Genomic DNA, 16,549 nt, shown 5'->3' on the forward strand with positions numbered 1-16,549 from the left:
AAAAAAAAAAAAAGTTTTTTGAAGAACCCACAATAGTTCTTCTATGGCATCACTGTAAAAACCCCTTTTGGAACCTTTATTTTTAAGAGTGTAAGCTCTTATGGTCCTAAAATGCTTCAAAGCAGCATTGAAGAATCTTTTTATTTTTAAAAACATGGTGTCAATGAGAAAACAACAAAATGTCGGTGATCTGTGGAGATGATTTTGCACAGGAGAGGACTGATAGAGTTTGATGCATGAGGATGTAGAAGTTCTTACTCCAGCAGCTGAATGCAGGTGTTGCTCATGAGAGACTGAGCTAAAGCTTTAGCGGCTCCAGCCTTTATGAAGTTCCACTGGAGACTGCAATACACACACAGGAATATATTAGTCATTTACATGTGAAATGGATTTCTAAACGCAACACCTTCACATTACGTCAGTGTGATAGATAGCATATCACATCCTGACCTCGATGATTTCATTACCTGACCAAGAGTCATCTTTAAGGTTCTCATTAGCTCATCTCTTTTGTCTTAATGTATTTGTAGGTTAATTTCTAAGTGTATGAATATGTGTGTTTTGTCTTGATGTTTCGGATGGCTTCAGGAGTGTATATTATTGAGATTATGTGTGTTTTCTCACTGTAAGGAGGTGATGGCTCTGTTGACCCTCATGGCTTCAGCGATGGCCGTCACTCCCTCATCGTGAAGAAGATTAGCGGTCAAACTGAAACACACACACAAACACAGATAAAAACACTGATAAATCGTTTGTAATATATTCAGGTTGTGAGTATTTAATTTATTAATGACTTTGTGAAACAAAATGTTTTAGTTTTGTGCCAAGAAAGTTAATGCGATTATTTGATGGATTAACAAAAACGCTCTCAAAAAAATTTATAAAATTGATTATATCGCTTCAAAATAAAAAATTGATTATATAACGAATATACATTTATAAGTTAATAATAATTACTATATGCTAAAAAAATTAATAAATAAATATAATATTTATGTATTCAATAAAATTTAATATTTAATTAAACACTACATTCTGTTTATTGTAATAGGAAATAAATAAATTACAATTCTTGCATGAAAATTTTCATATTTCTAGTCTATTACAATTACCTTTTTATATATTATTAAATGTATTCATTTTAAATAAATACATGATTAATTTACATACATACAATTTAATGTTGTATATAAAGCTAATATTTACTACAGACTAAAAACATTTACAATATTTATAAGTTAAATAGGGCTGGGTTTTGACACAAATTTCACGATTCGATCCGATTCTCATTCACAAGCTTGCGATTCAATTCGATAATCGATTCGATTCAATATCGATTATTTTGGATATATATCAGGTACAGTAACGTTACATGCCAAATTTTCTCAAGGAAAAAAAATCTCTCAACTAATGCTATAAAATATACATGAGAGTCAGTTGGTACTACATTACTATAATATTGAAGGTTAAAATTGACTGATTTGTAGGCTATACAACTGCTAAAATTAGTTTTTAAAATAATAACGTTACAATTACATGATATTTCTACTTCAGTTCGTTTTTTTGAAATAGGATATAAACATTTAAATGGTGGCTGTCATAAAAACTTGATGGATTTATTCAAATATAAATTAAACATTGAAGAACAGTAAAAATTATAATGAATGTTATATGGTGCATATATTTAACAAAATGCCCCTCTCTACAGTTTATTTTTTCTAGCTGATTAATGAGTTTGATTAATGGTCACACCACGAATATGTTTGTTTCTGAGGTAAATGTGACGTTACGTGACATTGTTTACAAGCCGTTATATTGACGTCTTTGCGGCAACAAATGCCTAGTTTATAATGGGTTTTAATGTTTTTGTCTCATTGCTCCGGCCGGGACAAGGCATCACAGTATGGTAAGGGGCATAACCATAGACTGTATGAAAAGTGTCCGTGACGTCACCCGTAGGTTCCTGAAGAGGTTTTTGAAGCTCAAAGTGGGCAGAGCCGGCCATCGCCATCTTGGCAGCGCATCACCGCGCGTCACTCCCGGATAATTGAAAATGGGCAAAGAGGCGGGAGCTGGGTGCTGAAACCACCCCCACCCGGCCTTTATTTATTATAAATATTTTTTATACTTACAGCTGTAACAATTTTATTATGTAGAATTCACTTGACTGACAGAAGGACCTCATTAGATCTTATTAAATTTAGTAAATTACAAATAAAATCTTAATTAGATTATCTTTATTAGACAATTATCTTAATTAGAAAACAAATATTAGGAAATAATATTTTAAAAAATAAATGGATAAAACATTTTTTTTATAAATATTATAACATAAAAAAATAAAAAGCTGTAACAATTCTATAGTGTTTGACAGAACTCACTTGACTGACATGAGGACCTCATTTGCTCTTATATTATTGCAATTTAATCAATTAGAAATATATATTATTTAAAGAATTTATTTAATAAATAAATAATATCAATAAATAACATTTTATTTATGATACATATTACAATATTAAAAAAATGACAATTCTATAATGGTTTATCAGAACTTACTTGACTGACACGAGGACCTGGTTCATTTTTAGGGCCTCGCACAATGTCTTTGCTCCCTTGGCACCAATATTATTGCCACGAAGACTAAAACAAAAGAGATCAGTTTTATTTAACAATCAATTTTATTTTGTCTTGTTGATTCGGATTATAAGGATCAAGGACACAGGAAAAGACGTATCACATTAGTTTGCATTATATTATTCAATGACCTTGCTAGTGAAAATGCCAAATTATGAATATATTAATAAAAAAGCCACTGACTCCAGGGTTGTGAGGGTTCGGTTGACAAGTAGAGCCCGACTGAGCGGTTTAATGCCTTTGCTGCTTATGGAGTTATCAGCCAGACTAGAAAAGAGAGAGAAAGAGAGTTAAACAAGTTAAAGGCTGTAATAAAACATACTACCATTCAAAAGGTTGGGTCTCTTCTGCTCACCAAGGCTGCAATTATTTCACAAATTACAGTAAAAACAGTTATATTGTGAAATATTATTACAATTTAAAATAAGCATTATCTATTTGAATATATTGTAAAATATAATTTATTTCTGTGATGCAAGGCTGAATTTTCAGCATCATTACTCCAGTCTTCAGTGTCACACGATCCTTCAGAAATCATTCTAATATTTGCTGCTCAAGAAACATTTATGTTTATCAATGTTGTGATTCTTCATATTTTTTGAAAACAGTTATAATTTCTTTTTTTTTTTTTACAATTATTTGATGAATAGAAAGTTCAGAAAAACAATATTTATTTGACAGGAATTTTTGTAACAATGTAAATGTCATTTTTGATCACTGTAATGCACCCTTGCTGAATAAAAGTGTTACATTTCTTGTAAAATAATAAAACTTACTGTCCCCAAACTTTTGACCGGTAGTGTATATGTGTTTAAGTGTGTGTCCATACCTGAGCATCTGAATATGGCACTCTTTGGCACTCAGCAGACTTCCCAACAGCTCCATGGTGCCTTCCTTAAATGCATTGTTTTCCATTCTGCACAACACACATATACAGAGTTAATAGGATACATAAGAGATTTAACATGAAAAATAACTCAAACTTAGGTGCGTTTCTCACACAAATCTGTAATATGGCTTTGGAAGTCTTTAAATATGTAACTCAAACTGTATAGACTAACTTTATGCTATAGAGTTTTGTGTTTTTTAGTATAAACATGCACGTTTTACCTCAGCTTACTGCAGTACAGCAGCTGTGGGAGGAGCCTCTTCAAGGAGGAGGAGTCTAGGCAGTTGGACAGTTGCGTCTCTTCAGTACATGTGTCTGATACTTGCAACAAGTAGGCGAGAACAGTACAAACTCCACCCTTTAGCTTCCCCCGCAGGCTGCAGTTAATGAGATCGTCCTCTACGGATCGTAGCCACTCCCCCTGCTGCAGCTCCGCCAGACATGTTACCATCGTGACGCTGCGCATGCTAACGGCGTCGCCTCCTGTCCCAGTCACTGCGTTTTGAAGCAAAGTTGTCGCTGTTGTGCGCTGGGTCACCTGCTCCTCGTGCCCAACGCCCAGCGAACCGCCTAGCAAAGCTGCAGCCGCTGGAGACAGCAGCCCTGACAGGAAGCGCATGAAGAGGTCGAGGTTGCCTTGTGCTGCGGCGTCCGATTGGTTGGTTTTCTGCAGCGCAGCACGGTAGTGGCTATGGAAGCCAATGCGGGGCCAGGAAACGCCGCTTTCGGAAAACAGATCGAACATCCCGCGCCTCGACGAAATGTAGTAAAAGAGTGCCCCCAGGAACTCCTGCACGGACGTGTGTGTGAACTGCCACGCCACGCTATCGGACGACCAGCTTTGCCTGCGCTGGAGGATGCGGCAGCTGAGCATCCCGCCCTGAGGTGGTACATCGACGCCATAAGTTCGCAATTCTGTCTCGCTGAACGTATACCGTCGTCGTAAGAGGCTATAAAAAGCAAGGCGACCCAGAGTGCTAAGCGGCTTCCTGAAGCTTCCACTGGGCGTGTCTGATCCAGAGAGGTGTGGCCAACAGTAGTGGGCATAGACTTCTGTTAACGTTCGAGGAAGGGGCGTGGCATCTGAGTCCAACTGTAGAAGGCGTGATAGCGTAGTTACAATAATGTGGCAAACCGCGGGCACAGAAGACAAAATGAGCAATGGTTTCTGGGAATTCAGGTAAGTCCACACTTGGGAGGAGACATCCTCAGGTGTGTTTGTTTGAGACTGTGAGCTGTCTTGTGATATCGAATACGCATCTAGCGTGTTCGTTACACAGTGATTAATATAATCCTTTATTTGCGTTCGGGAAAGAGGCGGGGCTTCCGTCACACGGTCGACCAATCCTGCTGGAACTTTCGCACCAGTGCCAGGCCTTGACAAAAGCCAGAGTGTTGCCCCTGGCAACAGGTTACCTCGTACAATATTCGCAATGAGATCCGACACGGGAATTTCGCGACGAGGGTCGCTAGTGGGCGGGGCTTCTGCGAAATCCAGTGACTGGCGAAATTCTTCCAATCCGTCCAAAATGAGCAACACTTTGCAGGATTCGTTAAATAAAATTACGTCCATGTTATCATACGGAACGAACAGTCGCAGCAAGCGCTCGACCGATAGCCGATCGAAACTGCTCAATTCCCAGCATGCAATGGGGATTGCGAGACTCAGCTCTGGATAGATCTGACTAGTGGTCCATAGCTGGATGAAACGGCGGACCATTCGGCTCTTTCCGCTGCCGGCCACGCCCACCGTCAGTGTCACATGAGGGGCGGTGCTAACTCTCGTCAAAGGAGCGATCAGCTTGTCCAATCCCAGCACTCGACCGTGAAGAGGCCCCGCCCCTCTGTTGACTGACACCTGTACAAGGTCATGTTCTCGCTGCTGAAGGTCAGATACGCACTCTATGAGGAGTAAAGTGGAATTTGAGTTGCCGGGGACTTGCGCCAATGAATTTTCATCTTCTTTGAGTCGCTGAATGAGAGACTCTTTATACCGTCGAACCACAGAGTCTACAGAGAGAAAGAGACAGACGTGAGAAACACAGGCAAAAAAAAAAAAAGGAATTTTAAAAGAACAAACAAATATATTAATCACATATACTAACCATGTACAGTTATAAGGTTGTACTCGGTCAGGTGTAAACTTTGGAGATAAGTCTGAAGGGCGGCGCCATGTGGATCAGTGACAGACAGGAACTCAACCAATAAATGCACTTTATCCTTCAACAACCCCATTTCCTGTATAAGCCCCGCCTCCTGTGCACTAAGCAGGTCTGACTTTCTCATGTGATGGACCACATTTACCAAAATGGAGGTGGATAAGAACCGTTGCAACAACGTCTGGTGTCTGCGTAACCACCCAGGATCTGAGGAACAAACACATAGGTACACAAACATAATTTAGTGTAAGGAATGCATCAAATTTTAAAAATGGGGATGCACAGATACAACATTTTTGGCCAGCACTGATATATTATTTTTAATATTTATCTTTAATATTGATCATAATTATTTAAAGTGCCCCTATTATGCCATTTTTAAGGTTGCTAATATTGTTTTATGAGTCTCCTAAAACAGGTTTACATGCATGCAAGGTCAAAAAACACGTTAGTTTTTTAATAGATTTAATTTTACCTAATTTCTAAATGATTCGTAAACGACTCGTGCGAAGCAGTTCAAAGAATCAGTCTCTCTAAACCCCTCCTTTCTGTGAGCCCTCACTGCTGTGATTGGTCAGATGGCGCAGTCCTTTGTGATTTGTCCAGAGCCGTAGAGAGATTGGCTCTGGATTGGTCTACCGCGTACAGCGCGTGTCGGAAACGAAACGCCCATTGCCATGACGGAATGACAGCCCTGGAGACTTGTCAATACATGGAAAAGATGGTATCGATTGTACCTTACCAATTCGAGCCGGAGTCTGATGATGAAACGGTTGAAGTGGCTGATCGACAAGAGACTAATTCGCAAGCACGACTGGAGCAGGACGTTTCTCAGTGGTAAGTGTCAAGTGTTAACAAGTTTGTGTTGATTATAAGATGTGATAAAACAAACTTACTCTCACAGCGTAAGATACAGCGTCTTCTCGACATGATGTTAACCACACGGAAATTTTACTGTTTGTGGGTGGGCAAATTGGCTACATAGAACGTGGGCGGACATTATGCAAATGTATTACTTCATGACGTAGAGCCGTAACAGAATAAGATTCTAATTCCTGACGACTCATTTAGGCGATTGCGAGCCGACTCTTTTTATTGATAGACAATAAATTTATTTATCGTGCACTGTCAGCTTCACAACTTTGCAGATAGTTTATGTTCACATACAGCTACATGACGCACTGCATGAAAGGTAATATTTGAAAAGGCATAATAGGGGCACTTTAAAATTGTAAATATATCTTTTTTATCTTTATACATTTCAATATTTAATATAAATGACTGATAACCAAAAATGGTCAGTGTAATAAATCTATAATACTAATAATTTATATGAATAAATATTAAATCATTTTAAATACAAATATATGGAAATATTACAACATTAAAAACTAAAATACATGTTTTTAGTGTCATTTTCATGCACAGACACACATAGATCTGCTTAGGTTGCATGTATATTTTAATATTAATGGCCAATATGGCTGAAAACTGAGAAATGGTCATTAATATCCGAGCAGCTGAGTCCTTAGCTATCTTTAAGAAGCGACTAAAAACACATCTGTTCCATCTTTATTTGACCCTCTAACCCTAGCACTTCTATTCTATTTTAATTCTATATTAATCTATACTGCTTCGTTATATTAACAAAAGATTAAATACAAATATATTATTAATACAAATTAATAAAAAATTCAACGATAAAAACTACAATACATTTCAGTTTTTACTGTAATTTTTATGCACAGACACACTCACAGATCTACTAAAGTTGCATGTATACTCTAATATTTTATATATACACTAAACAAAATTATAAACGCAACACTTTTGTTTTTGCCCCCATTTGTCAGGAGCTGAACTCAAAGATCTAAGACTTTTTCTATGTACACAAAAGGCCTATTTCTCTCAAATATTGTTCACAAATCTGTCTAAATCTGTGTTAGTGAGCACTTCTCCTTTGCCGAGATAATCCATCCACCTCACAGGTGTGGCATATCAAGATGCTGATTAGACAGCATGATTATTGCACAGGTGTGCCTTAGGCTGGCCACAATAAAAAGCCACTCTAAAATGTGGTTTTTATGCACATGAAAAAAGCTGAAAACATCCCAGTTCTTGCATGGCCAGCATACTCACCGGACATGTCACCCATTGAGCATGTTTGGGATGCTCTGGATCGGCGTATACGACAGCGTGTTCCAGTTCCTGCCAATATCCAGCAACTTCGCACAGCCATTGAAGAGGAGTGGACCAACATTCCACAGGCCACAATCAACAACCTGATCAACTCTATGCGAAGGAGATGTGTTGCACTGCGTGAGGCAAATGGTGGTCACACCAGATACTGACTGGTTTTCGGACCCCCCTGGACCCCCCAATACAGTAAAACTGCACATTTTAGAGTCGCCTTTTATTGTGGCCAGCCTAAGGCACACCTGTGCAATAATCATGCTGTCTAATCAGCATCTTGATATGCCACACCTGTGAGGTGGATGGATTATCTCGGCAAAGGAGAAGTGCTCACTAACACAGATTTAGACAGATTTGTGAACAATATTTGAGAGAAATAGGCCTTTTGTGTACATAGAAAAAGTCTTAGATCTTTGAGTTCAACTCATGAAAAATGGGGGCAAAAACAAAAGTGTTGCGTTTATAATTTTGTTCCGTGTATATACACATATACATACACACAAAATAATATATAAAATAATCAAAAAAACTAAAACATAAAATAACAAATGTATTACTAGCCTAATAAAACTAGTGTTAAATGATGGTAATCTAAATAGTAAAAAAAAAAAGATTAAAAATACATAAAATGTGATGGGTTTGTGGGCTATATCTTCTTATCTCTACCTTCCATCCTTTTGCTAGTCTCTTGTTTTTGAGCATTGGACTTCAGATCCAGGTAGCAGTACTCCTGCCATGGGATATGGGAATGTCTATCCATCCCAGAGCACTAGGAAACCGTGTCCAGCTGTGTGTGTGTGTGTGTGTGTGTGTCAGACCGTCAGTGTCATTCAGTGGCATCCATTTCCCTGTAACACAGACCAACAATGCATCATCAGCAGCACACATCAATCAAACGGATACGGTCACCATCACAGCATCATGGCTGCAAGTTTTGCACAGACAAACAATGCTTATTTTCTTCCAGATGTATATTTTGTAATTTATGAAATGTGGAATTGCATTGACATGCTTTCTAACTGTGTTCAGAATAAAAATAAAAAAAAAGTTAAATGTCCTTAAAACATCTTAAATAAAACATATAGAGAAAGGTCCAGAGGAGCACATTTCAGTTCTCTGGAAACCAAGACTGAACCTCATTACCCACATGCTTCAACAAACACTGTGTTACCATGGTTACAGCATGACAGCTGTCCCAAAAAGATGCGAGGTACAATTTACAAGCCTGTAGCAACAAGACAGCACTGACAATCTTATGCCACAATAAGCCTTGTTTCTATTAACAAAACAACCTGCATACCAATTAAGATGTTAAAAGCTCAGGGGAGGTAGAAATTGCAGCATTGGCCTTCCCCTCAAAAACATTATGAGTCCCATATGACAGACAGAGCTGGGTAGATTACTTACAAATTGTAATCCATTACAGATTACAGATTACATGATGAAAACTGTAGTTAGTAACGTAATCCAGGTTACACATTTTTTGTAATGTAATCTGACTACTTTTTTTAGATTACTTTTAGATTACTTTTTTAAATCAAACTTGTTTTAAACGTACCATATTGATATAAAAAAGCAAAGCGAAAGAAAATATATTCAATGTTTTGATGTCAATATCATAAAAAGCATTAAACATTACATTAGTGAATTGATAGAGAGTGAATAGTAAGTTGATAAAAACCTAATAATTAATTAAATCATAAAAATGTAAAATAAAAGGAATTTAAACACTTAAACACTAAAAATACAAATATTGTATTTGTTTACCTGCATGTCAGTGTGACCATTAACTAACATCAGAGAACTGTGAACATGCAAATGTTTTGTTGAATTATGGAAATATTAACTACTTCTGCGATATTTCAACAAATATTTTATTTTAAGGGTGACAAAAATGTTCGGGAATCCCTGCATTAAACACCCATTATTAAACACAAAAACAGGGACATGCAAGTCGTCCATGTTTGAAATATTTCGTTCAGACTTCCAGGATCAATATGAATTGTTATCAATATTGAATCAATGTGAATCAATATGAATTATTATTATGAATAATTTACTGCCACAATGTGAATAATATGTAATCATGTAATCCATAAAAAGTAACTATAATCTGATTACAAGCATTTTAAAATGTAATATACTCTAATTACAAGTACTATATTTTTGGAATCTGTGTAATCCAGATTACATGTAATCAGTTACTGTCCAGCAATGATGACAGAGAGAAACAGTACAGACAGCAGAATGTTTTCAAGCATATATATATATATATATATATATAAGAAAGATTTAGATAAAAAAATATATATTTTGTTTTTGAAAGAAGTCTCACCAAGGCTGCATTTATTTGATAATAAATAGAGTAAAACAGTCATATTGTAAAATATTATTACAATTTAAAATAACTGTTTTCTATGTGAATATATTTTAAAATGTAATTTATTCCTGTGATCACAACTGAATTTTCATCTTAAGAAACATTTCTCATTATCATCAATGTTGAAAACAGTTGTGCTGCTTCATATTTTTGTGGAAACCATGATGCATTTTTCAGGACACTTTCATGACTAGACAATTAAAAAGAACAGCATTTATTTGAAATAAAAATCGTTTGTAACATTATAAATGCTTTGCAGTCACTTTTGAATAAAAGTGTTTTTAAAATAAATCATACTGACCTAAAACTTTTGAACGGTCAAAATCAATTTAACAAGATGTAAATGTTCACATACTGTATGTTCAGTAAGTAACAGACCCGGTAACACAGAACAGCAGTGTCAATGTCATGTTACACTCAATGTGTAAATCGGCCAAAATGTGTTCAAACAATAGTAGGTCACTTCCATTTTAGCATTTTAATAACAAATATAACAAGAATGATTTTTTCCCATGGTTGGGTTTAAAGCAGTTACCACACTCTATATCTCTATATAAAATAGGATCAAAACTGATTGACGGAATCCTTACAAATATCCAGAGACTCTTCTAAAACATCATTTACTTTTAAATCTAGACAACCAGAATACCCTAGCAACCACCATAATTATCCTAGTAACCACTCAGAATACCCTAACAACCATCCTAAATACCCTAGCAACCATCCTAAATACTCTAGTAACCATTCAGAATAGACTAGCAACTATCCTAAATACCCTAGCAACCTTCCTAAATACCCTAAATACCACAGTAACCACTCAGAATACCCTAGCAACCATCCTTTATCCTAGCAACCATCCTAAATACCTTAGCAACCACTCAGTATACCCTAGCAACCATCCTAAATACCTTCGTAACCACTCAGTATACCCTAGCAACCATCTTAAATACCTTAGTAACCACTCAAAATACCATAGCAACCATCTTTTACCCTAGCAACTATCCTAAATTTACATTTACATTTTGTCATTTAGCAGACGCTTTTATATATAACACTGCCATTTAAATTTGCCATTTAATATATACACACACACACACACACACACACACACAAAGAAAACAAGTAGATAGAATAGAAAAAGAATACAAAGCTAGTGTTAGTTTTTTTTAAATACCGTAATACCTTAGCAGCCACTCATAATACCCTAGCAACCATTCTAAATACCTTAGTAACCACCCAGTATACCCTAGCAACCATCCTAAAACCTTAGTAACCACTCAGAATACACTAGCAATCATCCTAAATACCATAGTAACCACTCAGAACACCAAGATACATGTATATAAAAATGTTTTCTTTAAAAAAAAGCACAAATGAAATAATGATTTTACAACAGCAATATTAATTAATGTAACCATGTTTAAAATTGACATTTTTTTGACGATTGTGTGTTAAAAAAATAGAAATTCTCCAGCAATTAACTGCATACGGCTCATGTTTAAGGACAAACACCTTATATACACAAATGTATAATATAAAATATAGCTAATCCGCTTGATGAAGAAAGCTAATACTCACTGTTGATTGAGTGGCGTTGATCTTGTTGGCCTTCAGATCTGGAGGCTGCAAACACACAAACTCAAGCGCAGGAGCATCAGGTGTGTTTCTGAGCACAGGAAGTCTCGCTGGCATCTGCTAACCTCCGCTCGTCTCTACCCTACTTCTCACAGACCTCATCTTCATCCTCCATTCGACACTTTCTCTGTTTGAGTGTCTCTGTCACGCACCGTCTGTCTTTTTCTTTCCCTCTCTTCTATCCTTCCTGTCGCACCTCCTTCTCTTCCTGTGCAGCAGGCCACAGATGCAATTTTGACGCGTAGCATCGTCTGACATGTTGTCATTATGTGCACAAAACCACATACATGCATGCACACGCTTCCACACGCTCACTTTACATAAGCACTAGACTATAAAAATACTCACAACACAAAAACACATATTTTCACACATGACTACAGCCGTGTGAAATTGATAACACAGACAGCCTAAGGCCATGCATGTGCGCAAAAAATGCATATGCAATACAGAAAAAAATAAAAGTCAATGCAGGTCAATATATGTGTGACTTTGTCTTAAGAAGATGCATCTGATATAGACAGGACAGGAAGTGCTGATTAAAGAAGAGGAAGAGAAAAGAGAGACTGAGAGATCAGACTGACAAATGAGACAAAGATACAGAGCACTAAAAAATAATAAATAAGTATATGGAGTCAGTTTGGGGTCAAGGATGCATTAAACTGAACAAAAGTGACAGTGAAGACATTTATAATGTTACTAAAGATTTCTCTTTCAAGTAAATGCTGTTAAAAAAAATAATAGTTTCATCGTTTCCACAAAAATATGAAGCAGCACAAATATATAGTTTAGTCATGAAACTCTAGATGGCGCAGGCTGATGGGTTGTTAACGTAACTAATGATATTCAGAGAGTTAAACGACTTGGCACAAGCTGATTGGTTCATGCTGCATATGCAGCCAATGAGCTTACTGCCTTGCATTTATATGGCTGGCTAGCATTCACTTGAGATTCCTGCAGCGCGCTTTCAGAGTTTCTCTGAAACCCTCCACCTTCCCCAGCTCCACCTGTATAGATCTCCTACGGGTTATTTTATATGCTACACTGAACAAAATTATAAACGCAACATAAACGGGCATTGTTTTTGCCCCCATTTGTCATGAGCTGAATTCAAAGATCTAAGACTTTTTCTATGTACACAAAAGGCCTATTTCTCTCAAATATTGTTCATAAATCTGTGTTAGTGAGCACTTCCCCTTTGCCGAGATAATCCATCCACCTCACAGGTGTGGCATATCAAGATGCTGATTAGACAGCATGATTATTGCACAGGTGTGCCTTAGGCTGGCCACAATAAAAGGCCACTCCCATCACCATGCTAAAATCTTCAGAGAGTTGTCATGATTAAACTGTTTTTAACACTGATAATAATAAGAACAAGCATATTAGAATGATCATGTGACTCCGAAGACTGGAGTAATGATGCTGAAAATCTAACTTCGCATCACAGAAATAAATTACACTTTAAAATATAATCAAATAGAAAACTAATTTTAAATTGTAATAATATTTCATATTATTGCTGTTTTTACTGTATTTTTGTATAATAAATGCATCCTTGGTGAGCAAAAGAGACTTTCACAAACATTAAAAAAAAATGTTTGAATGTATATGTTATAAATAAATAATATAAACTTAAATAAACACACATATATTCAATATTAACAAATAGAAGCATTTATTGTGATTGTATTATTTTAAAAAGATGAAAGACAATCAATAATCAATTACATTAAAATATCCTATAAAGAACCAGTGAGAATGCAACATTTGCAAATTGTATTTTAGTTTTGCAAAATTGCAACAACAAAAGACCTTTCAAAATGGACATAATGGAACACATTTCAATTCTACACTTCTACTCTGACAAAAAATAGTAATCAGCATTATACCTTGCCTTCTCGACCCCTCATTTCCTGTGTGGGATTTTTCTGCTCTACGTCTTAAGAAAGCCGAGCTGACTGTCTGATTCAGTGTCATGAGCGCTGTCAGTCCTAGAACGACAATTAAGTGACAGAACACTCTAATATCTCATTAACAGGCCGTTAAGATCAATTAACAACTGAGAATGGAAATGAATTGAGCGAACAGTGAACTTTAAGTAATGTTGTTTGCTCTGTACCGTAATGGCACATTAGTTCTATACACAGAAATGCGTCTGTGGTCACAAACACTGCTCTGATGACTCTGAGAACAACTGATAATACTGTGCAGATGCATAAAAGAAAATCTGTAAACACCTGCAGAAAGACTCACGGAGGAGGAAAGATTCTTTATGGCAAATACAGCAATCACAAACGGCCAGACTTCAGCAGATGCACCATATCAAATGCTGATAAACACTGATAAAGCCATGTATCAATATGCTACGATTTAAAATTGCTAACATGAACTTTATGGTGGAATGATCTTGTTTTGATTTTGAAGGATTTTTTGCTGATTTCTACTTAGTAAGAACTATTATTGTGTTTTTTACAGTCTTTACTGCTAGCTAATGACAATTCAATTCAAAGTCACATTATGAAACAAAAATACAATAAAATAATGTTTTTTGGAACATTTGATAAAACACTAAAGAAATCAAACATCCTGATCTGTCTTTAAAAAATCTTCGGAATATCAACATTGCATAATCAAAGTGTTTCTGATAAAACTGAGCCTGCATTCATCTAAAGTAAAAACACATTCATCTTTATAAAAAAAAAAAAACGCTCAAACACTCATGATCCTGCATAAATTCATCCACACTCACACGCATGCTCATGCAAACACACTAGAGATCGAGCGGCGTCTCGGCCTGTTCGCTCAGCTGCATGGAGAGGTAGTCAGCAGGACGCCTGCCAAAAGATCATGCACACATAATGAGCTGCAATGAATGTTTTAACATAATATATGTTTTTCAAATGCTAAAAATGCACACAAGGACATATTCATCCTACAAATGGGCCGATCCCACAACGAAGACTGTAAATGCCTTATAAATTACTCTTAGAAATAAGGGAATACCACACCATAGGAGATGGTACTTTGATATATACCATTGTACAGAATGATGATCATATTCATGGTACCATAGTATTTACCATGGTACTCCACTGTACTTAAAAGAACACTGAGGGTTTTCTGCTTTATCATCTAAAAGACTATGGCTATACTATGTCTTAAAAGTGTAAAAAGATCTCAAATGTGGAATTTATCAAATATAATTTTTCAGCATTTTGTGTGTGTTGAGAGAGGAGTACGGTAAATTAATTGAATTAATCGAGATTATTTTATATTTAAAAAAAACATTTAACTAGTTTTATAAAACGGATAGTTCTGGTCCTTGATTCTGATTGGTTGAGCCGCGTTCGAAGCTGTTGTAAATTACACTACAAACATACACCTTTGTTTACTTCTGTGTGTTGCTCTGCAACCACTTTGTTGCAACCACAACTGTTTCTGAGGAACTACATTGTTTGGTGGAAGAATACTGTTTTTATTAATATCATTACACTTTATTTACTCTGTGAAACCTTACTACGTATATGGAATAACCGTTTTATAAAAGCAATAAGCCCCGTGAAGCTGTGGTTTACAGTGAATTTATAACAGCTAAGGGGCGTTGTTAGGCACGACGCAAAGCGGAGTTATTGCTTATTGCTTTATTAAACTGTATATTAATATTAATTCAATTAATTAATCGGCATGAATAAAATGTATTTAATATTTTAAAATAAAATAAGTTAAACTGTATACTGATATTATTCAATGTATTAATTAGCAAGAAAATAAAATTACATAATATTTAGAGTTGAACATTTTTTTTACTATTTTGATATTAATTCTACTTATTAATTGGCATAAATAAAAAAAATAATTAATATTTAAAAAATAAAATAAGTTGAATTACTTTTAAACTGTATACTGATATTAACTGGCATAAATAAAACTGTGTACTGATTTGAATTCAATTCATTAATCTGCATAAATAAAACTGTATACTTATATTAATTCAATTTATTATTTGGCAGAAAAATTATTTAACATTTTTCAAATAAATTGAATGACATCTACAGTATATTGACATCAAATCAGTTGATCAATTTGCATAAATAAACATTTTTAATACTATACTATACTATTATTTAATACTATTTAAAACATAAAATAAGAAAAGATTTTTAAACCTTTGATATTAATTTGATATTTTAAATAAAATGTAAAAAGTACAACTACTTTTAAATAGTACATTGTTTCAATTTATTAAAGGGGTCATATGATGCGATTTCAATTTTTCCTTTCTCTTTGGAGTGTTACAAGCTCTTGGTGCATAAAGAAGATCTGTAAAGTTGCAAAGACTAAAGTCTCAAATCCAAAGAGATATTCTTTATAAAAGTTAAGAGTCAACCACGCCTACCTAAAACGGCTCGTTCTAACACGCCCCCACATGTCTACATCACTATGTGGGAAGATTTGCATAACACCGCCCAAATGTTCACGCAAAGAAAGAAGGCGTAACTTTTATTCTCGCTGTTGCCGCCGCTGCCATGTTGTGGAGTCACTGTGTGTTTCGTTGTGAAAGCGACTTTTTTAGAAATTTTATGGAGGATGGATGAAGACTGTTTCCTGAACCAGTAGCCTACAATGCGTCTGTGGCACAAAGGCTGTTTCTAT

General features: G+C 35.7%; 2 protein-coding genes across 3 annotated transcripts in view; both read right to left on the bottom strand.

The window, feature by feature from the left end:
- The window catches only part of LOC107667105 (protein NLRC3-like), a 16,602-nt gene extending 2,770 nt beyond the window's left edge, over positions 1–13,832 (bottom strand). The window contains exons 1-9 of the mRNA XM_016458691.1: positions 13,786–13,832; positions 8,545–8,726; positions 5,632–5,892; positions 3,748–5,536; positions 3,467–3,553; positions 2,821–2,904; positions 2,560–2,643; positions 625–708; positions 259–342 (exon numbers count right to left, since the gene is read on the bottom strand). Of these exons, the coding sequence (XP_016314177.1) occupies positions 259–342; positions 625–708; positions 2,560–2,643; positions 2,821–2,904; positions 3,467–3,553; positions 3,748–5,536; positions 5,632–5,892; positions 8,545–8,638 (2,567 nt within the window). The 5' untranslated portion in view covers positions 8,639–8,726; positions 13,786–13,832. The remainder of the gene's footprint in view (positions 1–258; positions 343–624; positions 709–2,559; positions 2,644–2,820; positions 2,905–3,466; positions 3,554–3,747; positions 5,537–5,631; positions 5,893–8,544; positions 8,727–13,785) is intronic.
- An 818-nt stretch (positions 13,833–14,650) lies between these two features.
- Positions 14,651–16,549, bottom strand: part of LOC107667209 (uncharacterized) — a 21,547-nt gene continuing 19,648 nt past the window's right edge. For both annotated transcript variants that reach the window (XM_016458823.1, XM_016458822.1), the window contains one exon: positions 14,651–14,730. In XM_016458823.1, coding sequence (XP_016314309.1) covers positions 14,667–14,730 — 64 coding nt within the window. In that variant the 3' untranslated portion in view covers positions 14,651–14,666. The remainder of the gene's footprint in view (positions 14,731–16,549) is intronic.

The sequence above is a fragment of the Sinocyclocheilus anshuiensis genome, unplaced genomic scaffold (genome assembly GCF_001515605.1).
Source record: "Sinocyclocheilus anshuiensis isolate Anshui unplaced genomic scaffold, SAMN03320099.WGS_v1.1 scaffold415, whole genome shotgun sequence".
Taxonomy (NCBI): domain Eukaryota; kingdom Metazoa; phylum Chordata; class Actinopteri; order Cypriniformes; family Cyprinidae; genus Sinocyclocheilus; species Sinocyclocheilus anshuiensis.